We start from the raw sequence: 15911 nt of genomic DNA on the forward strand, positions 1-15911 counted from the left end.
CTAATTAATCCCTGTACAGTGTTTTAATCAACACATCCCTCTTTCTTCCAAGCTCAGATTCATTTCAGTTAAGAAACTTTAGAGTATTTGTTGTTTTAATGCAGTTAATACCTTTGTTTTTTTTTAATGTTTATTTATTTATTTTCTTACTAGTCATCCATTTGATACACATCAGCGTACACATGTCAATCCCAATCTCCCAATTCATCACACCACCCCCTCCACCCCCCACCGCTTTCCCCCCTTGGTGTCCATACGTTTGTTCTCTACATCTGTGTCTAAATTTCTGCTCTGCAAACCAGTTCATCTGTACAGTTTTCTAGGTTCCACATATATGTGTTAATATTCGATATTTGTTTTTCTCTTTCTGACTTACTTCACTCTGTATGATAGTCTCTAGATGCATCCACATCTCTACAAATGACCCAATTTCGTTCCTTTTCATGGCTGAGTAATATTCCACTGTATATATGTACCACATCTTCTTTATCCATTCGTCTGTCAATGGGCATTTCAGTTGCTTCCATGACCTGGCTATTGTAAATAGTGCTGCAATGAACATTGGGGTGCATGTGTCTTTTTGAATTATGGTTTTCTCTGGGTATATGCCCAGTAGTGGGATTGCTGGATCATATGGTAATTCTATTTTTAGTTCTTTAAGGAACCTCCATACTGTTCTCCATAGTGGCTGTATCAATTTACATTCCCACCAACAGTGCAAGAGGGTTCCCTTTTCTCCACACCCTCTCCAGCATTTGTTGTTTGTAGATTTTCTGATGATGCCCATTCTGACTGGTGTGAGGTGAAACCTCATTGTAGTTTTGATTTGCATTTCTCTAATAATTAGTGATGTTGAGCAGCTTTTCATGTGCTTCTTGGCCATCTGTATGTCTTCTTTGGAGAAATGTCTATTTAGGTCTTCTGCCCATTTTTGGATTGGGTTGTTTGCTTTTTTAATATTGAGCTGCATGAGCTGTTTATATATTTTGGAGATTAATCCTTTGTCTGATGATTCATTTGCAAATATTTTCTCCCATTCTGAGGGTTGTCTTTTCATCTTGTTTATGGTTTCCTTTGCTGTGCAAAAGCTTTGAAGTTTCATTAGGTCCCATGTGTTTATTTTTGTTTTTATTTCCATTACTCTAGGAGGTGGATCAAAAAAGATCTTGCTGTGATTTATGTCAAAGAGTGTTCTTCCTATGTTTTCCTCTAAGAGTTTTATAGTGTCCAGTCTTACATTTAGGTCTCTAATCCATTTTGAGTTTATTTTTGTGTATGGTGTTAAGGAGTGTTCTAATTTCATTCTTTTACATATAGCCGTCCAGTTTTCCCAGCACCACTTTTTGAAGAGACTGTCTTTTCTCCATTGTATATCCTTGCCTCCTTTGTCATACATTAGTTGACCATAGGTGTGTGGGTTTATCTCTGGGCTTTCTATCCTGTTCCATTGATCTATATTTCTGTTTTTGTGCCAGTACCATATTGTCTTGATTACTGTAGCTTTGTAGTATAGTCTGAAGTCAGGGAGTCTGATTCCTCCAGCTCTGTTTTTTTCCCTCAAGACCGCTTTGGCTATTCAGGGTCTTTTGTGTCTCCATACAAATTTTAAGATTTTTTTGTTCTAGTTCTGTAAAAAATGCCATTGGTAATTTGATAGGGATTGCATTGAATCTGTAGATTGCTTTGGGTATTATAGTCATTTTCACAATGTTGATTCTTCCAATCCAAGAACATGGTATATCTCTCCATCTGTTGGTATCATCTTTAATTTCTTTCATCAGTGTCTTATAGTTTTCTGCATACAGCTGTTTCGTCCCCCTAGGTAGGTTTATTCCTAGGTATTTTATTCTTTTTGTTGCAGTGGTAAATGGGAGTGTTTCCTTAATTTCTCTTTCAGATTTTTCATCATTAGTGTATAGGAATGCAAGAGATTTCTGTGCATTAATTTTGTATCCTGCAACTTTACCGAATTCACTGATTAGCTCTAGTAGTTTTCTGGTGGCATCTTTAAGATTCTCTATGGATAGTATCACGTCATCTGCAAACACTGACAGTTTTACTTCTTCTTTTCCAATTTGGATTCCTTTTATTTCTTTTTCTTCCCTGATTGCCATGGCTAGGACTTCCAAAACTATGTTGAATAATAGTGGTGAGAGTGGACATCCTTGTCTCGTTCCTGATCTTAGAGGAAATGCTTTCAGCTTTTCACCATTGAGAATGATGTTTGCTGTGGGTTTGTCATATATGGCCTTTATTATGATGAGGTAGGTTCCCTCTATGCCCACTTTCTGGAGAGTTTTTGTCATAAATGGGTGTTGAATTTTGTCCAAAGCTTTTTGTGCATCTATTGAGGTGATCATATGGTTTTTATTCTTCAGTTTGTTAATATGGTGTGTCACATTGATTGATTTGCATATATTGAAGAATTCTTGCATCCCTGGGATAAATCCCACTTGATCATGGTGTATGATCCTTTTAATGTGTTGTTGGATTCTGTTTGCTAGTATTTTGTTGAGGATTTTTTCATCTGTATTCATCAGTGATAATTGGTCTGTAATTTTCTTTTTTTGTAGTATCTTTGTCTGGTTTTGGTATCAGGGTGATGGTGACCTCACAGAATGAGTTTGGGAGTGTTCCTTCCTCTGCAATGTTTTGGAAGACTTTGAGAAGGATGGGTGTTAGGTCTTCTCTAAATGTTTGATAGAATTCACCTGTGAAGCCATCTGGTCCTGGATTTTTGTTTGTTGGAAGATTTTTAATCACAGTTTCAATTTCATTCCCTGTGATTGGTCTGTTCAAATTTTCTATTTCTTCCTGGTTCAGTCTTGGAAGGTTATACCTTTCTAAGAATTTTTCCATTTCTTCCAGGTTTTCCATTTTATTGGCATAGAGTTGCTTGTAGTAGTCTCTTAGGACGCTTTGTGTTTCTGCGGTTTCTGTTATAACTTCTCCTTTTTCATTTCTAATTTTATTGATTTGAGTCCTCTCCCTCTTTTTCTTGATGAGTCTGGCTAATGGTTTATCCATTTTGTTTATCTTCTCAAAGAACCAGCTTTTAGTTTTATTGATCTTTGCTATTGTTTTCTTTGTTTCTATTTCATTTATTTCTGCTCTGATCTTTATGATTTCTTCTGCTAACTTTGGGTTTTGTTTGTTCTTCTTTCTCTCGTTCCTTTAGGTGTAAGGTTAAATTGTTTATTTGAGATTTTTTTGTTTCTTGAGGTAGGCTTGTATAGCTATAAACTTCCCTCTTAGAACTGCTTTTGCTGCATCCCATAGGTTTTTGATCATCGTGTTTTCATTGTCATTTGTCTCTAGGTATTTTTTGATTTCTTCTTTGATTTCTTCAGTGATCTCTTGGCTATTTAATAACGTATTGTTTAGCCTCCATGTGTTTGTGTTTTTAACGTTTTTTTCCCCTGTAATTCATTTCTAATCTCATAGCGTTGTGGTCAGAAAAGATGCTTAGTATGATTTCAATTTTCTTAAATTTTCTGAGACTTGATGAATGTTCCGTGTGCACTTGAGAAGAAAGTGTAATCTGCTGTTTTTGGATCGAATGTCCTATAAATATCAATCAAATCTATCTGGTCTGTTGTCTCCTCTAAAGCTTGTGTTTCCTTATTAATTTTCTGTTTGGGTAATCTGTCCATTGGTGTAAGTGAGGTGTTAAAGTCCCCCACTATTATTGTGTTACTGACGTTTTCCTCTTTTAGAGTTGTTAGCAATTGCCTTATGTATTGAGGTGCTCCTATGTTGGGTGCATATATATTTATAATTGTTATATCTTCTTGGATTGATCCCTTTATCATTATGTAGTGTCCTTCCTTGTCTCTTGTCACATTCTTTATTTTAAAGTCTATTTTATCTGATATGAGTATTGCTACTCCAGCTTTCTTTTGATTTCCATTTGCATGGAATATCTTTTTCCGTCCCCTCACTTTCAGTCTGTATGTGTCCCTAGGTCTGAAGTGGGTCTCTTGTAGACAGCATATATATGGGTCTTGTTTTTGTATCCATTTAGCGAGCCTATGTGTTTTAGTTGGAACATTTAATCCATTCACGTTTAAGGTAATTATCGATATGTATTTTCCTATTACCATTTTCTTAATTGTTATGGGTTTGTTTTTGTAGGTCCTTTTCTTCTCTTGTGTTTCCCACTTAGAGAAGTTCCTTTAGCATTTGTTGTAGAGCTGGTTTGGTGGTGCTGAATTCTCTTAGCTTTTGCTTGTCTGTAAAGCTTTTGATTTCTCCATCGGATCTGAATGAGGTCCTTGCCAGGTAGAGTAATCTTGGTTATAGGTTCTTCCCTTTCATCACTTTAAGTATATCATGCCACTCCCTTCTAGCTTGTAGAGTTTCTGCTGAGAAATCAGCCGTTAGCCTTATGGGAGTTCCCTTGTATATTATTTGTTGTTTTTCCCTTGCTGCTTTCAATAATTTTTCTTTGTCTTTATTTTTTGCCAATTTAATTACTATGTGTTTCGGCATGTTTCTCCTTGGGTTTATCCTGTATGGGACTCTCTGTGCTTCCTGAATTTGGTTGGCTATTTCCTTTCCCATGTTAGGGAAGTTTTCGACCATAATCTCTTCAAATATTTTCTCGGGTCCTTTCTCTCTCTCTTCTCTCTCTGGGACCCCTATAATGCGAACGTTGTTGTGTTTAATGTTATCCCAGAGGCCTCTTAGGCCGTCTTCATTTCTTTTCATTCTTTTTTCTTTATTCTGTTCCACAGCCCCGTGAATTCCACCATTCTGTCTTCCAGGTCACTTATCTGTTCTTCTGCCTCAGTTATTCTGCTGTTGATTCCTTCTAGTGTAGTTTTCATTTCAGTTATTGTATTGTTCATCTCTGTTTGTTTGTTCTTTAATTCTTCTAGATCTTTGTTAAACATTTCTTGCATCTTCTCAATCTTTGCCTCTATTCTTTTTCTGAGGTCCTGGATCATCTTCACTGTCATTATTCTGAATTCTTTGTCTGGAAGGTGGCCTATCTCCATTTCATTTAGTTGTTTTTCTGGAGTTTTATCTTGTTCCTTCATCTGGTACATAGCCCTCTGCCTTTTCATCTTGTCTCTCTTTCTGTGAATGTGGTTTTTGTTCCACAGGTTGCAGGATTGTAGTTCTTCTTGCTTCTGCTCTCTGCCCTCTGGTGGATGAGGCTATCTACGAGGCTTGTGGAAGTTTCCTGATGGGAGGGACTGGTGGTGGTTAGATTTGGCTGTTGCTCTTGTGGGCAGAGCTCAGTAAAACTTTAATCCGCTTGACTGCTGATGGGTGGGGCTGGGTTTCCTCCCTTTTGGTTGTTTGGCCTGAGGCGACCCAACACTGGAGCCTACCCAGGCTCTTTGATGGGGCTAATGGCAGACTCTGGGAGGGCTCACGCCAAGGAGTACTTCCCAGAACTTCTGCTGCCAGTGTCCTTGTCCTCACGGTGAGCTACAGCCACCCCCCGCCTCTGCAGGAGACCCTCCAACACTAGCAGGTAGGTCTGGTTCAGTCTCCTATGGGGTCACTGCTCCTTCCCCTGGGTCCCGATGTGCACACTACTTTGTGTGTGCCCTCCAAGAGTGGACTCTCTGTTTCCCCCAGTCCTGCCAAAGTCCTGCAGTCAAATCCCACTAGCCTTCAAAGTCTGATTCTCTAGGAATTCTTCCTCCTGTTGCCAGACCCCCAGGTTGGGAAGCCTGACATGTGGCTCAGAACCTTCACTGCAGTGGGTGGACTTCTGTGGTAAGTGTTCTCCAGTTTGTGAGCCACCCACCCAGCAGTTATAGGATTTGATTTTATTGTGATAGAGCCCCTCCTACCATCTCATTGCAGCTTCTCCTTTGTCTTTGCATGTGTGGTATCTTTTTTGGTGAGTTCCAGTGTCTTCCTGTCGATGATTGTTCAGCAGTTAGTTGTGATTTCGGTGTTCTTGAAAGAGGGAGTGAGAGCATGTCCTTCTACTCCGCCATCTTGAACCAATCTCCTAATCCAGATTTTTTTTTTTAAATAAATTTATTTATTATTTATTTTTGTCTGCATTAGGTCTTCCTTGCTGAGTGCAGGCTTTCTCTAGTTGCAGCGAGTGGGGGCTACTCTTTGTTGCGTTGCACGGGCTTCTCATTGCTGTGGCTTCTGTTGTTGCAGAGCACGGGCTCTAGGCGCCTTGGCTTCAGTAGTTGTGGCACATCAGCTCTAGAGTGCAGGCTCAGTAGTTGTGGCGCGTGGGCCTAGTTGCTCTGTGGCATGTGGGATCTTCCCAGACCAATGCTCAAACCCGTGTCCCCTTCATTGGCTGGCAGATTCTTAACCACTGTGCCACCAGGGAAGTCCTTATCATTCAGATTTGAAGGAGAGAGAAAGAGTTTTACAGACAAGGAAAAGCTAAAAGAGTTCGGTACCTCGAAACCGGCTTTGTAAGAAGTGTTAAAGGGGCTACTCTAAGCAGAAAAGAAAAAAGACCACAAATAGAAATAGGAAAATTATGAAAGGAAAAATCTAATTGGTAAAGGCAAACATAAAGTAAAGGTAGTTGACCAACCACTTATAAAACTAGTAGAAAGACTAGAAGATATAGAAAATTATCTATATCCACAAGAAGTAGGTAAGAGATACACAGAACAAAAACATATAAAATATGATGTCAAACACAGTAAACAGTCGGGGGGGGGGGAGAAAAATGTTAGAATGTGTTCAAACTTGAAATCATCACCTTAAAATAATCACATGTATATAGGTTGTTAAATATGAACCTTATGGTAACTGCAAACCAAAAATTTATCATAGGAGAAAGGAAGAAAAAAGAACTACAAAAACAACCAGAAAACTTAACAAAATGGCAATAAGTACATACCTATCAATTACTTTAAATCTAAATGCTCTAGTCAAAAGACAGCTTGGCTGAATGGATAAAGAACAAGACCCATGTATATGCCGCCTACAAGAGACTTACTTGAGACCTAAGACACACAGACTGAAAGTAAGAGGATGGAATAAAGTATTCCATGCAGAGGGAAATGAAAAGACAGCTGGGAGGTAGCAATACTTGTATCAGGCAAAATATACTTTAAAAGAAAGACTGTAACAAGACAAAGAAGGACAGTATATAATGATCTAAGGGATCAATTCAAGAAGAAAGAAAATACAACAATTGTAAATATATATGCACCCAACATAGGCACACCTAAATACATACAGCAAATATTAACAAACATAAAGGGGGAAATTGACAGTAACACATTAATAGTAGGGGACTTTCACATCCCACTTTCAGGGAATTCCCTGTTGCTCCAGTGGTTAGGACTCCACTCTTTCACTGCAGGGGGCATGAGTTCGATCCCTGGTTAGGGAGCTAAGATCTCACATGCCACTGGGCACAGGCAAAACAAAAACCAAAACAACACCCTACTTACATCAATGGACAGATCATCCATACTAAAAATCAATAAGGAAACAGTGGCTTTAGAAAACACATTAGATCAGAGAGACTTAATAGATACAGTTAGAACATTCCATCCAAAAGCAGCAGAATACATTCTTTTCAAATGAACATGGAACATTCTCCAGGATAGATCACATCCTAGGATACAAAACAAGTCTCCATAAATTTAAGAAGATTGAAATCATATCAAACATCTTTTTCAGCCTCACTGGTGTTAGACTAGAAATTAACTACAAGAAGAAAACTGCAAAAAACACAAAGACCTGTAGGCTAACCAGTATGCTGCTAAACAACCAATGAGTCACTCAAAAAAATCAAAGAGAAAATTAAAAAATCTGGAGACAAATGAAAATGGAAGCATAACAATCCAAAATCTACGGGATGCAGCATAAACAGTTCTAAGAAGGAAGTTTATAGCAGTACAAGCCTACCTCAGAAAACAAGAAAAATGTCAAACAATCTATCCTTATACCTAAAAGAACTAGAAAAAGAACAAACAAAGCCCAAAATTAACAGAAGGAAAGAAATCATAAAGACCAGAGTAGAAATAAATGAAATAGAGACTGAACAAACAGTAGAAAAGATCAATGAAACTAAGTGCTGGTTCTTTGAAAAGATAAACAAAATTGACAAACCTTTAGCCAGACTTATCAAGAAAAAAAGAGAGGGCCCAAATAAATAAAATCAGAGATGAAAGAGAATTTACACCTTACACCACAGAGCTACAAAGGATCCTAAGAGATTACTGTGAACAATTATACACCAATAGAATGGACAACTTAGAAGAAATGGATAAGTTCCTAGAAACATGCAGTGTTTCAAGACTGAATCTGGGAGAAATTGAAATATGAACAGACCAATCACCAGTAATGAAATTGAATCAGTAATTTAAAAAAAACTCCCAGTAAATAAAAGTCCAGTACCAGACGGCTTCACAGGTGAATACTACCAAACATTTAAATAAGAGTTAAGGGCTTCCCTGGTGGCACAGTGGTTAAGAATCCACCTGCCAATGCAGGGGACACAGGTTCGAGCCCTGGTCTGGGAAGATCCCACATGCTGTGGAGCAACTAAGCCCCTGCGCCACAACTACTGAGCCTGTTCTCTAGAGACCGCGAGCCACAACTACTAAGCCCTCATGCTACAACTACTGAAGCCCGCATGCCTAGAGCCTGTGATCTGCAACAAGAGAATCCACTGCAAAGAGAAGTCCATGCACAGCAACGAAGAATAGCCCCCGCTCGCCACAGCTAGAGAAAGCGCACGCACAGCAACGAAAACCCAAAGCAGCCAAAAAACAAACAAACAAATAAATAAATAAAGTTAAAAAAAAAAAAGAGTTACATGGGTCCTCAAAGTATTCCAAAAAATTTCAAAGGAAGGAATGCTTGCAAACTCATTGTACAAGGGTAGCATCATCCTGATACAAAACCAGACAAGGACCCCACAAAAAGAATTAGAGGCCAATATCACTGATGAATATAGATGCAAAAATCATCAATAAAATATTAGTAAACCAAATTCAACAATACATTAAAAAGATCATATACGATGATCAAGAGGGATTTATCTCAGGGATGCAAGAATGGTTCAATATCAGCACATCAATTGATGTAACATACCACATTAACAGATTGAAGAATAAAAGTCATATAATTATCTCAATAGATGCAGGAAAAGCTTTTGACAAAATTCAACCTCAATTTATGATTAAAAAAAAAAACTCTTCACAAAGTAGTTATGTAGGAAACATATCTCAACAAAATAAAGGCCATATATGACAAACCTACAGCCAACATCATACTCAATTGTGAAAAGCTAAAAACATTTCCTCTGAGATCAGGAACAAGACAAGGAAGCCCACTCTTGCTGCTTTATTCAACATAGTATTGGCAGTCCTTGCCACAGCAATTAGATAAGACAAAGAAATAAAAGGAATCCAGTTTGGAAAGGAAGAAGTAAAACTGTCACTATCTGCAGATGACATTATACTGTATATAGAAAATCCTAAAGATGTCATCAGAAATCTATTAGAACTAATAAATGAATTCAGTAAAGTTGCAAGATACAAAATTAACATACAGAAATCTGTTGCAGTTCTATACACTAACAATGAACTATTGGAAAGGGAAATTAAGAAAATAGAAAACAGTCTCACAGTTATATCAAAAGAGTAAAATAGGAATAGGTCTAACCACAGAAGTAAGACTTGTACTTGGAAAACTATAAGACTTTGATGAAAGAAATTGAAGATGACACAAATAGATGAAAATATATACTGTGGGACTTCCCTGGTGGCACAGTGGTTAAGAATCCACCTGCCAATGCAGGGGACATGGGTTTGATCCCTGGTCTGGGAAGATCCCACATGCTGCGGAGCAGCTAAGCCCGTGTGCCGCCACTACTGAGCCTGTGCTCTAGAGCCCATGAGCCACAACTACTGAGCCCTCGTGCCACAACTACTGAAGCCTGCGCACATAGAGCCCTTGCTCCGCAACAAAAGAAGCTACTGCAATGAGAAGCCCGTGCACCACAACGAAGAATAGCCCCCACTCGCTGCAACTAGAGAAAGCCTGCATACAGCAATGAAGACCCAATGCAGCCAAAAATAAATAAATAAAATAAATTTATTAAAAAAAGAAAATATATACTGTACTTATGTACTGAAAGAATTAATATGGTTAGAATGACCATACTCCCTGAGGCAATCTATAGATTTATCCCAATCTCTATCAAAATACTAGTGGAATTTTTCATAGAACTAGAACAAATAATTCTAAAATGTGTATCAAAACACAAAAGACCCCAAATAGCCAAAGCAGTCTTGAGAAGGAAGAACAAAGCTGGAGGTATCACATTCCATGGTTTCAAGCTATACTACAGAGCTACAGTAATCAAAACAATATGGTACTGGCACAAAAACAGACATATAGATCAATGGAACAGAACAGAAAGCCTAGAAGTGAACCTACACTTATATGGACAATTAATCTATGACAAAGGAGGCAGGAGAATATACAATGGGGAAAAGACAGCTTCTTCAATAAATAGTGTTTGTAAAACTGTACAGCTACATGTAAAAGAATCAAACTGGACTACTTTCTCACATCATATACAAAAATAAACTCAAAATGGATTAAAGACGTAAATTTAAGACCTGAAACCATAAAACTCTTAGAAGAAAACATAAACAGTGGGCCCTTTGACATCAGTCTTAGCTATATATTTTTTTGGCTCTGTCTCCTCAGGCAGGGGAAACAAAAGCAAAATAAACAAATGGGACGACATCAAACTAAAAAGCTTTTGCACAGAAAAGAAACTGTCAAAAAAGTGAAAAGACAGCTTACTGAATTGGAGAAGATATTTGCAAACAATATATCCAATAAGGGATTAATATCCAAGGTACACAAAAAAGTCATACAACCTAATGGCAAAAAAACAAACATCCCGATTTAAAAATGGGAAGAGGACCTGAATAGACATTTTTCCAAAGAAGGCAAACTGATGGCCAACAGATACATGAAAAGATGTGCTATATCACTAATCATCAGGAAAATGCAAATCAAAACCACAGTGAGAAACCATCTCATACTTGTCAGAATTGCTATCATCAAAAGGCAACAAATAACAAATGTTTGTGAGAACATGGAGAAAAGGGAACCCTCGTACACTTTTGGTGGGAATGTAAATTGATTCAGCCACTATGGACAACAGTATGGGGGTTTCTCGAAAAATTAAATGTAGAACTGCCATATAATCCAGCAATTTCACTTCTGGGTTTACCTGAAGAAATCAAAAACACTAATTTGAAAAGATATATGCACTCCAGTGTTCATTGCATCATTATTTACAATAGCCAAGATGTAGAAGCAATCTAAGTGTTCATTGATAGATGAATGGATAAAGATGCAATGTGTATATACACAGTTGAATACTGCTCAGCCATAAAAAAAAAAAAAGAAGCCTTGCTATTTGTGACAAAATGGATGGATCTAGAGGGTATTATACTAAGAGCAATGAGTCAGACAGGGAAAGACAAATACCTGTGGAATCTAGAAACAGAACAAACTGATAAGACAAAATGAAGGCAGACTTGTAGATACAAAGGACAAATGGATGGTTGCCAGAAGGGAGGGGGCCAAATTGGTGAAGGGATTAAGAGGTACAGACCTCCAGTTATGTAATAAATAATCACTGGGATGTAATATACAGCACAAGGAATATGGTCAATAATATCATAGTAACCGTATGGGAAAAGATGGTTGTTAAACTTACTGTGGTGATCATTTCATAATGTATCCAAATGTCAAATCCTTATGTAGTACACTTGAAACTAACATAATATTGTATGCATACTATATTTCAATTAAAAAAATAAAACATAAAACCTTACTAAGGAAAATAAGAAAAAATTTTAAAAAGCTTTTTTAGAGGCAAAGAATATACAAATCAATTTTCACTGCAAAGTAAAGGAGCTGTTACAGTGGAGGATTACTGGACTGAATGTCAATATTATGACATAGTATGAGTGTGTTTCATGTTTGGTAATTGCAATCATTGTTGCTTTTGTTGTGGTCATCCATGTACAATGCTTGGTGTCAGTCTATTTATCTCTTCTAAAAATAAAATACAGTGTGTGTGAAAAAAAAAAAAAAAAAGCTTTGGCTATTGTTATTTTAATTTTATATATCTTCTGCATTAGTTGTGAGAGTAATGATGTAGGTGAAAATTGCTTTTTAAAGTGAAAGAACTGTGGGATTTTAAACCAAAGTAAGTTTTTTTTGATGAATTTATTAGATGCACTTCATATAAACTGTTATCTTTATTAAAATAATAATTTTGTCTTAAAGATATTTTACAGCCCTGTAAGAAAAGAACCTTATATTAATTTAAAATGTACAACAATTAAAAAATTGTTTTCCAAAGCAATTCATTTAATACTGAAATCCCTTTCTTTGTAATTGAGGCAAAACTTAAAGAGGGAACTATGGGCTAATAAAATTGTTCCCATGTGAACAAAGCTAATAAAAGATGAGAACCGTGACTGTGTCCCACTGAGAAAGACAAGGCACCTTATTAAAACAAAACAAAACAAAACTGTGAATTATTTTTGCAGAAGTCAACAAAAGGTTCTGTTGTCCTTGAGCACGTATTCCGTCACATAAACCTTGTGGAGATAGATTATTTTGGGCTGCGTTACTGTGACAGAAACCATCAGACGGTGAGTACAATGACTTCATATTAAATTTTTCTTGTATAAATTTCACTGTATCTCTGGCTTTTCCTGATCTTTAGGTTTTTGTAACTGAAAATGACTGAAAAATTTAAACATGTTTTCCATTGCTAATTTCTTTGCATTTTTTCCACTTCTGCCAAAAGTTGTAGAGTTGTAGGATTCATAGCTTATGTGTGTGCAGATTTCTTTGTAGGTGGCTTACATAGTTTGTTTTTTTGCAGCCATATTGTAGAGAGTACTTGCCCTTTGTGCTGTTAGGAGGACTGAATTAGCCATTTCATGTGTGTTAGGAGCCAAGTGGCTAGTCTCTTGAAGTGATAGGCATTATTGCTTTTTAAGAAAGTAAATGGTTAAAGAGTATTTAAAGAAATACAGTGTAAAAAGGTGCCGATCTAAGTTTTATAAGTTGGACGAGTAATTATAAAATAAATAGGGGTTTTCATTCATGAGCTTCATGGAATAAGAGTAATAACGGCAACCAAGCTTTTGGTGTAGGATGTCATTTGTTCATGAGGATTTAACTCAAGAATTCCTGACTGGTTGGATGGTAGAGAGGTACTAAGAAACCTACCACGTTGGTTAGTATAGATTCTATTCGGTAAGACTGAAATGCTGTCTCTTGGTGATGAACAGAGGAAAGGCTTTGGAGGTGATGATTTTGAGGTACAAAAGTATATTCATTAATGTGACTTTTGGTTTAAAAGTCTAAGACAGATCTTAACCTCAGATAGACAGTCTTATTTATGCTTATAATGCTTATATGCTTACCTTAAAAATACCGTATTTGACATATCTTTTATTTTTTATACTGTTAACATAGGTTTCCTCCTCTTTCTTCCTCAGTTGTCCCAGCCTCCACTGGGTCATCTGGGTCTGGGGTCTGTTCATTGAGATGCATGATTGTCTAAGTGGGCCTTTTCTGTCCTGTTCCCAAGAACGTTCTATGATGAGAAGAGGCAGACAAGTGGAATGATATTGATGGCGGTAACTTGTGATTTTTCTTGAGCTTGTTCCATAACCTATTTTGTTTCACATGAGCATTTCACAAAGTAGGAATAAAAGATTGGGTGTGTTGGTTAGCTTTCCATAGGAAGGAATTGCTTTCTAAAGGCGAGTGGTCATTAATGCGTAATGCAAAGAAAGGGAGCGGACATACTCAGAAGTTCACTGAATTCTGTCTTGTACAGGCCATAAGTCAATATAGCAGAACTGTAAATCTGTACTGAGAGATTAAATTGAAGGCTATAGAAGATATCTTGCATTACATTCATATTTTTGAAATACCATTTTTCCTAGCAGAGGGAAATTCAGTTTCCTGATTTTATCTAGTATGTCAGACCTTGCCTGGAAAGATCGACTGTCTTACTAAAATTATATAGACCTTATCTGTCCTTTTTTTTTTTTTTTTACATTCCAAAGAAAAAGATGTGAAAAGCTAAAGAATTTTAAACAATGGCTCATATCATTGCAAAAGAATTAGCAGTTGGTATTGGTAGTTTATTTAAAGTTTTCTAGGGCTTATTCAGAACAGAGTTTCTTTTCTGTTACCTTTATTCCTAAGGGTTCGCGTCTGTGATACAAGTTTTAGGAGAAAATAAATTACACAATTAGAAGGAGAAAACTGTTAAGTCATGCTTTTTATGTGGTAAAAACATCAGATGTGTAAATCACATGAAAAACTATTTTTTTGCCTCCTGAATTTATTTCTTTCTAGTAAACTCAGATAAAATAAAGGTGATTTGTAAACGTGACTTAGTCTTTGTACGTTCAAATGTATTCTCTTATTTTCCTTTTAATTGTAGGAAGCTATGAGAATAAGTTCATGAAAATTTACTCTTACTTTAGGTAACCATTTCTTCAAGGCCTGTCATTTCTGCAGGGCTGGGAGAGTGTGTCTGGGTAGGAACACATGATTCCATTCCTGATTTGCTCCTCTTGGGTTCTGAGGTAGAAGTTGGGATCTCCCTCAGGAAGAAGCGCAGGCAGCCTTTTCACTCTAGAAGGGCAGCCTCCCCAACTGTAAGTTTCTGAGGAGATTGTTGGTAAACCTAACTTCGTATTTCCCTGTTCACTCTCTATATCCCATAGTTACTTATGGTAAATAAGAATAACTCTATGTTAGAATAGCACAGGATATGGCGAAAAATCCTTGTCCTAAAAATAGAGGAATGATTTCTGTGACTATGCCTGAATTACTGTCCATTAGATGGGATTTTGTTTATTGCTTTACTCTTTCTGCACCAGAAAGTTTATTTTAATGGGGAATGCCTGTGTAACAATCTTTAGTGTAATTAAGATCTACATAGAGAAGACTTTGAGGCCCTAATGGGCACCACTTAGATCAACTCTTGAAGCAAATAAAAAGAGATAGTGGGAAGAGGAGCTGGGGATAAAATGGAAGAAAGATGACAAGGAAAAAGAGATGGCTACGTCAGTGAAAAGCTCTCCCTCCTCCTCCCTCCATCAGCAGTGGATCATGCCTTGGGGCCATGCCTGAACTTTGGCTGGGGGTGGGAGAATAAACTGGGCAGCCTGCAGCACTGCTAGTCAGCCTGGTGTGGTCGAAGTATAAGCATGCAGATGTAAGTGAGTTAGACTGGCAGTGGCTGCAGAGCTGGCAAGGAAGGGTTAGGGAGGGCTTTATGCCCACCTCAGAGAATTAGTGTGTGTTGCATGAGAAGATGGGCAGCTACCCTAGAGAATTAGGGCGCAACATGCCTGATGAATATGTCCCTGGGACATGTGGACCCCCACATGGCAGGGAGCTTGTTGTCTGTCCTGGAGAATGGGGGTAACCAAGAGGCCTCAGCCTGTATCAGCCATCACCATTGTTGTCATCAATGTATCAGGAACTGTTGAACATTTTCTTGTGTTCATTACATGCTCAGGACAACTGTACAAGTTAAATATTATTATCTTACCATCACAGATGAAGAAACGGAATCTAAAAAGATTAAACAGTTTCTCCAAAGTCACATAACTCACAAGTATTAAGATCAGAATTCAAACCCAGTCTTCATGTCTCCAAGACTTTTCAACCACTATAATATCCTGACTTGAATGTGTGTAAGATAAAGAGGTTTTGCATACTTTGGGCACTAAAGAACTCTCTTTCGGGCTTCCCTGGTGGCACAGTGGTTAAGAATCCGCCTGCCAATGCAGGGGACATGGGTTCGAGCCCTGGTCCGGGAAGATCCCGCATGCCGCGGAGTAACTAAGCCCATGTGCCACAACTACTGAGCCTGC

General features: G+C 37.6%; 1 protein-coding gene across 3 annotated transcripts in view; it reads left to right on the forward strand.

Annotated features, from left to right (window-relative positions):
• The window catches only part of EPB41L4A (erythrocyte membrane protein band 4.1 like 4A), a 260033-nt gene that overhangs the window by 97065 nt on the left and 147057 nt on the right, over positions 1-15911 (forward strand). For all 3 annotated transcript variants that reach the window (XM_061189519.1, XM_061189518.1, XM_061189517.1), the window contains exon 3: positions 12546-12650. In XM_061189519.1, coding sequence (XP_061045502.1) covers positions 12546-12650 — 105 coding nt within the window. The remainder of the gene's footprint in view (positions 1-12545; positions 12651-15911) is intronic.

This window comes from Eubalaena glacialis, chromosome 4, assembly GCF_028564815.1.
Source record: "Eubalaena glacialis isolate mEubGla1 chromosome 4, mEubGla1.1.hap2.+ XY, whole genome shotgun sequence".
Lineage (NCBI taxonomy): Eukaryota > Metazoa > Chordata > Mammalia > Artiodactyla > Balaenidae > Eubalaena > Eubalaena glacialis.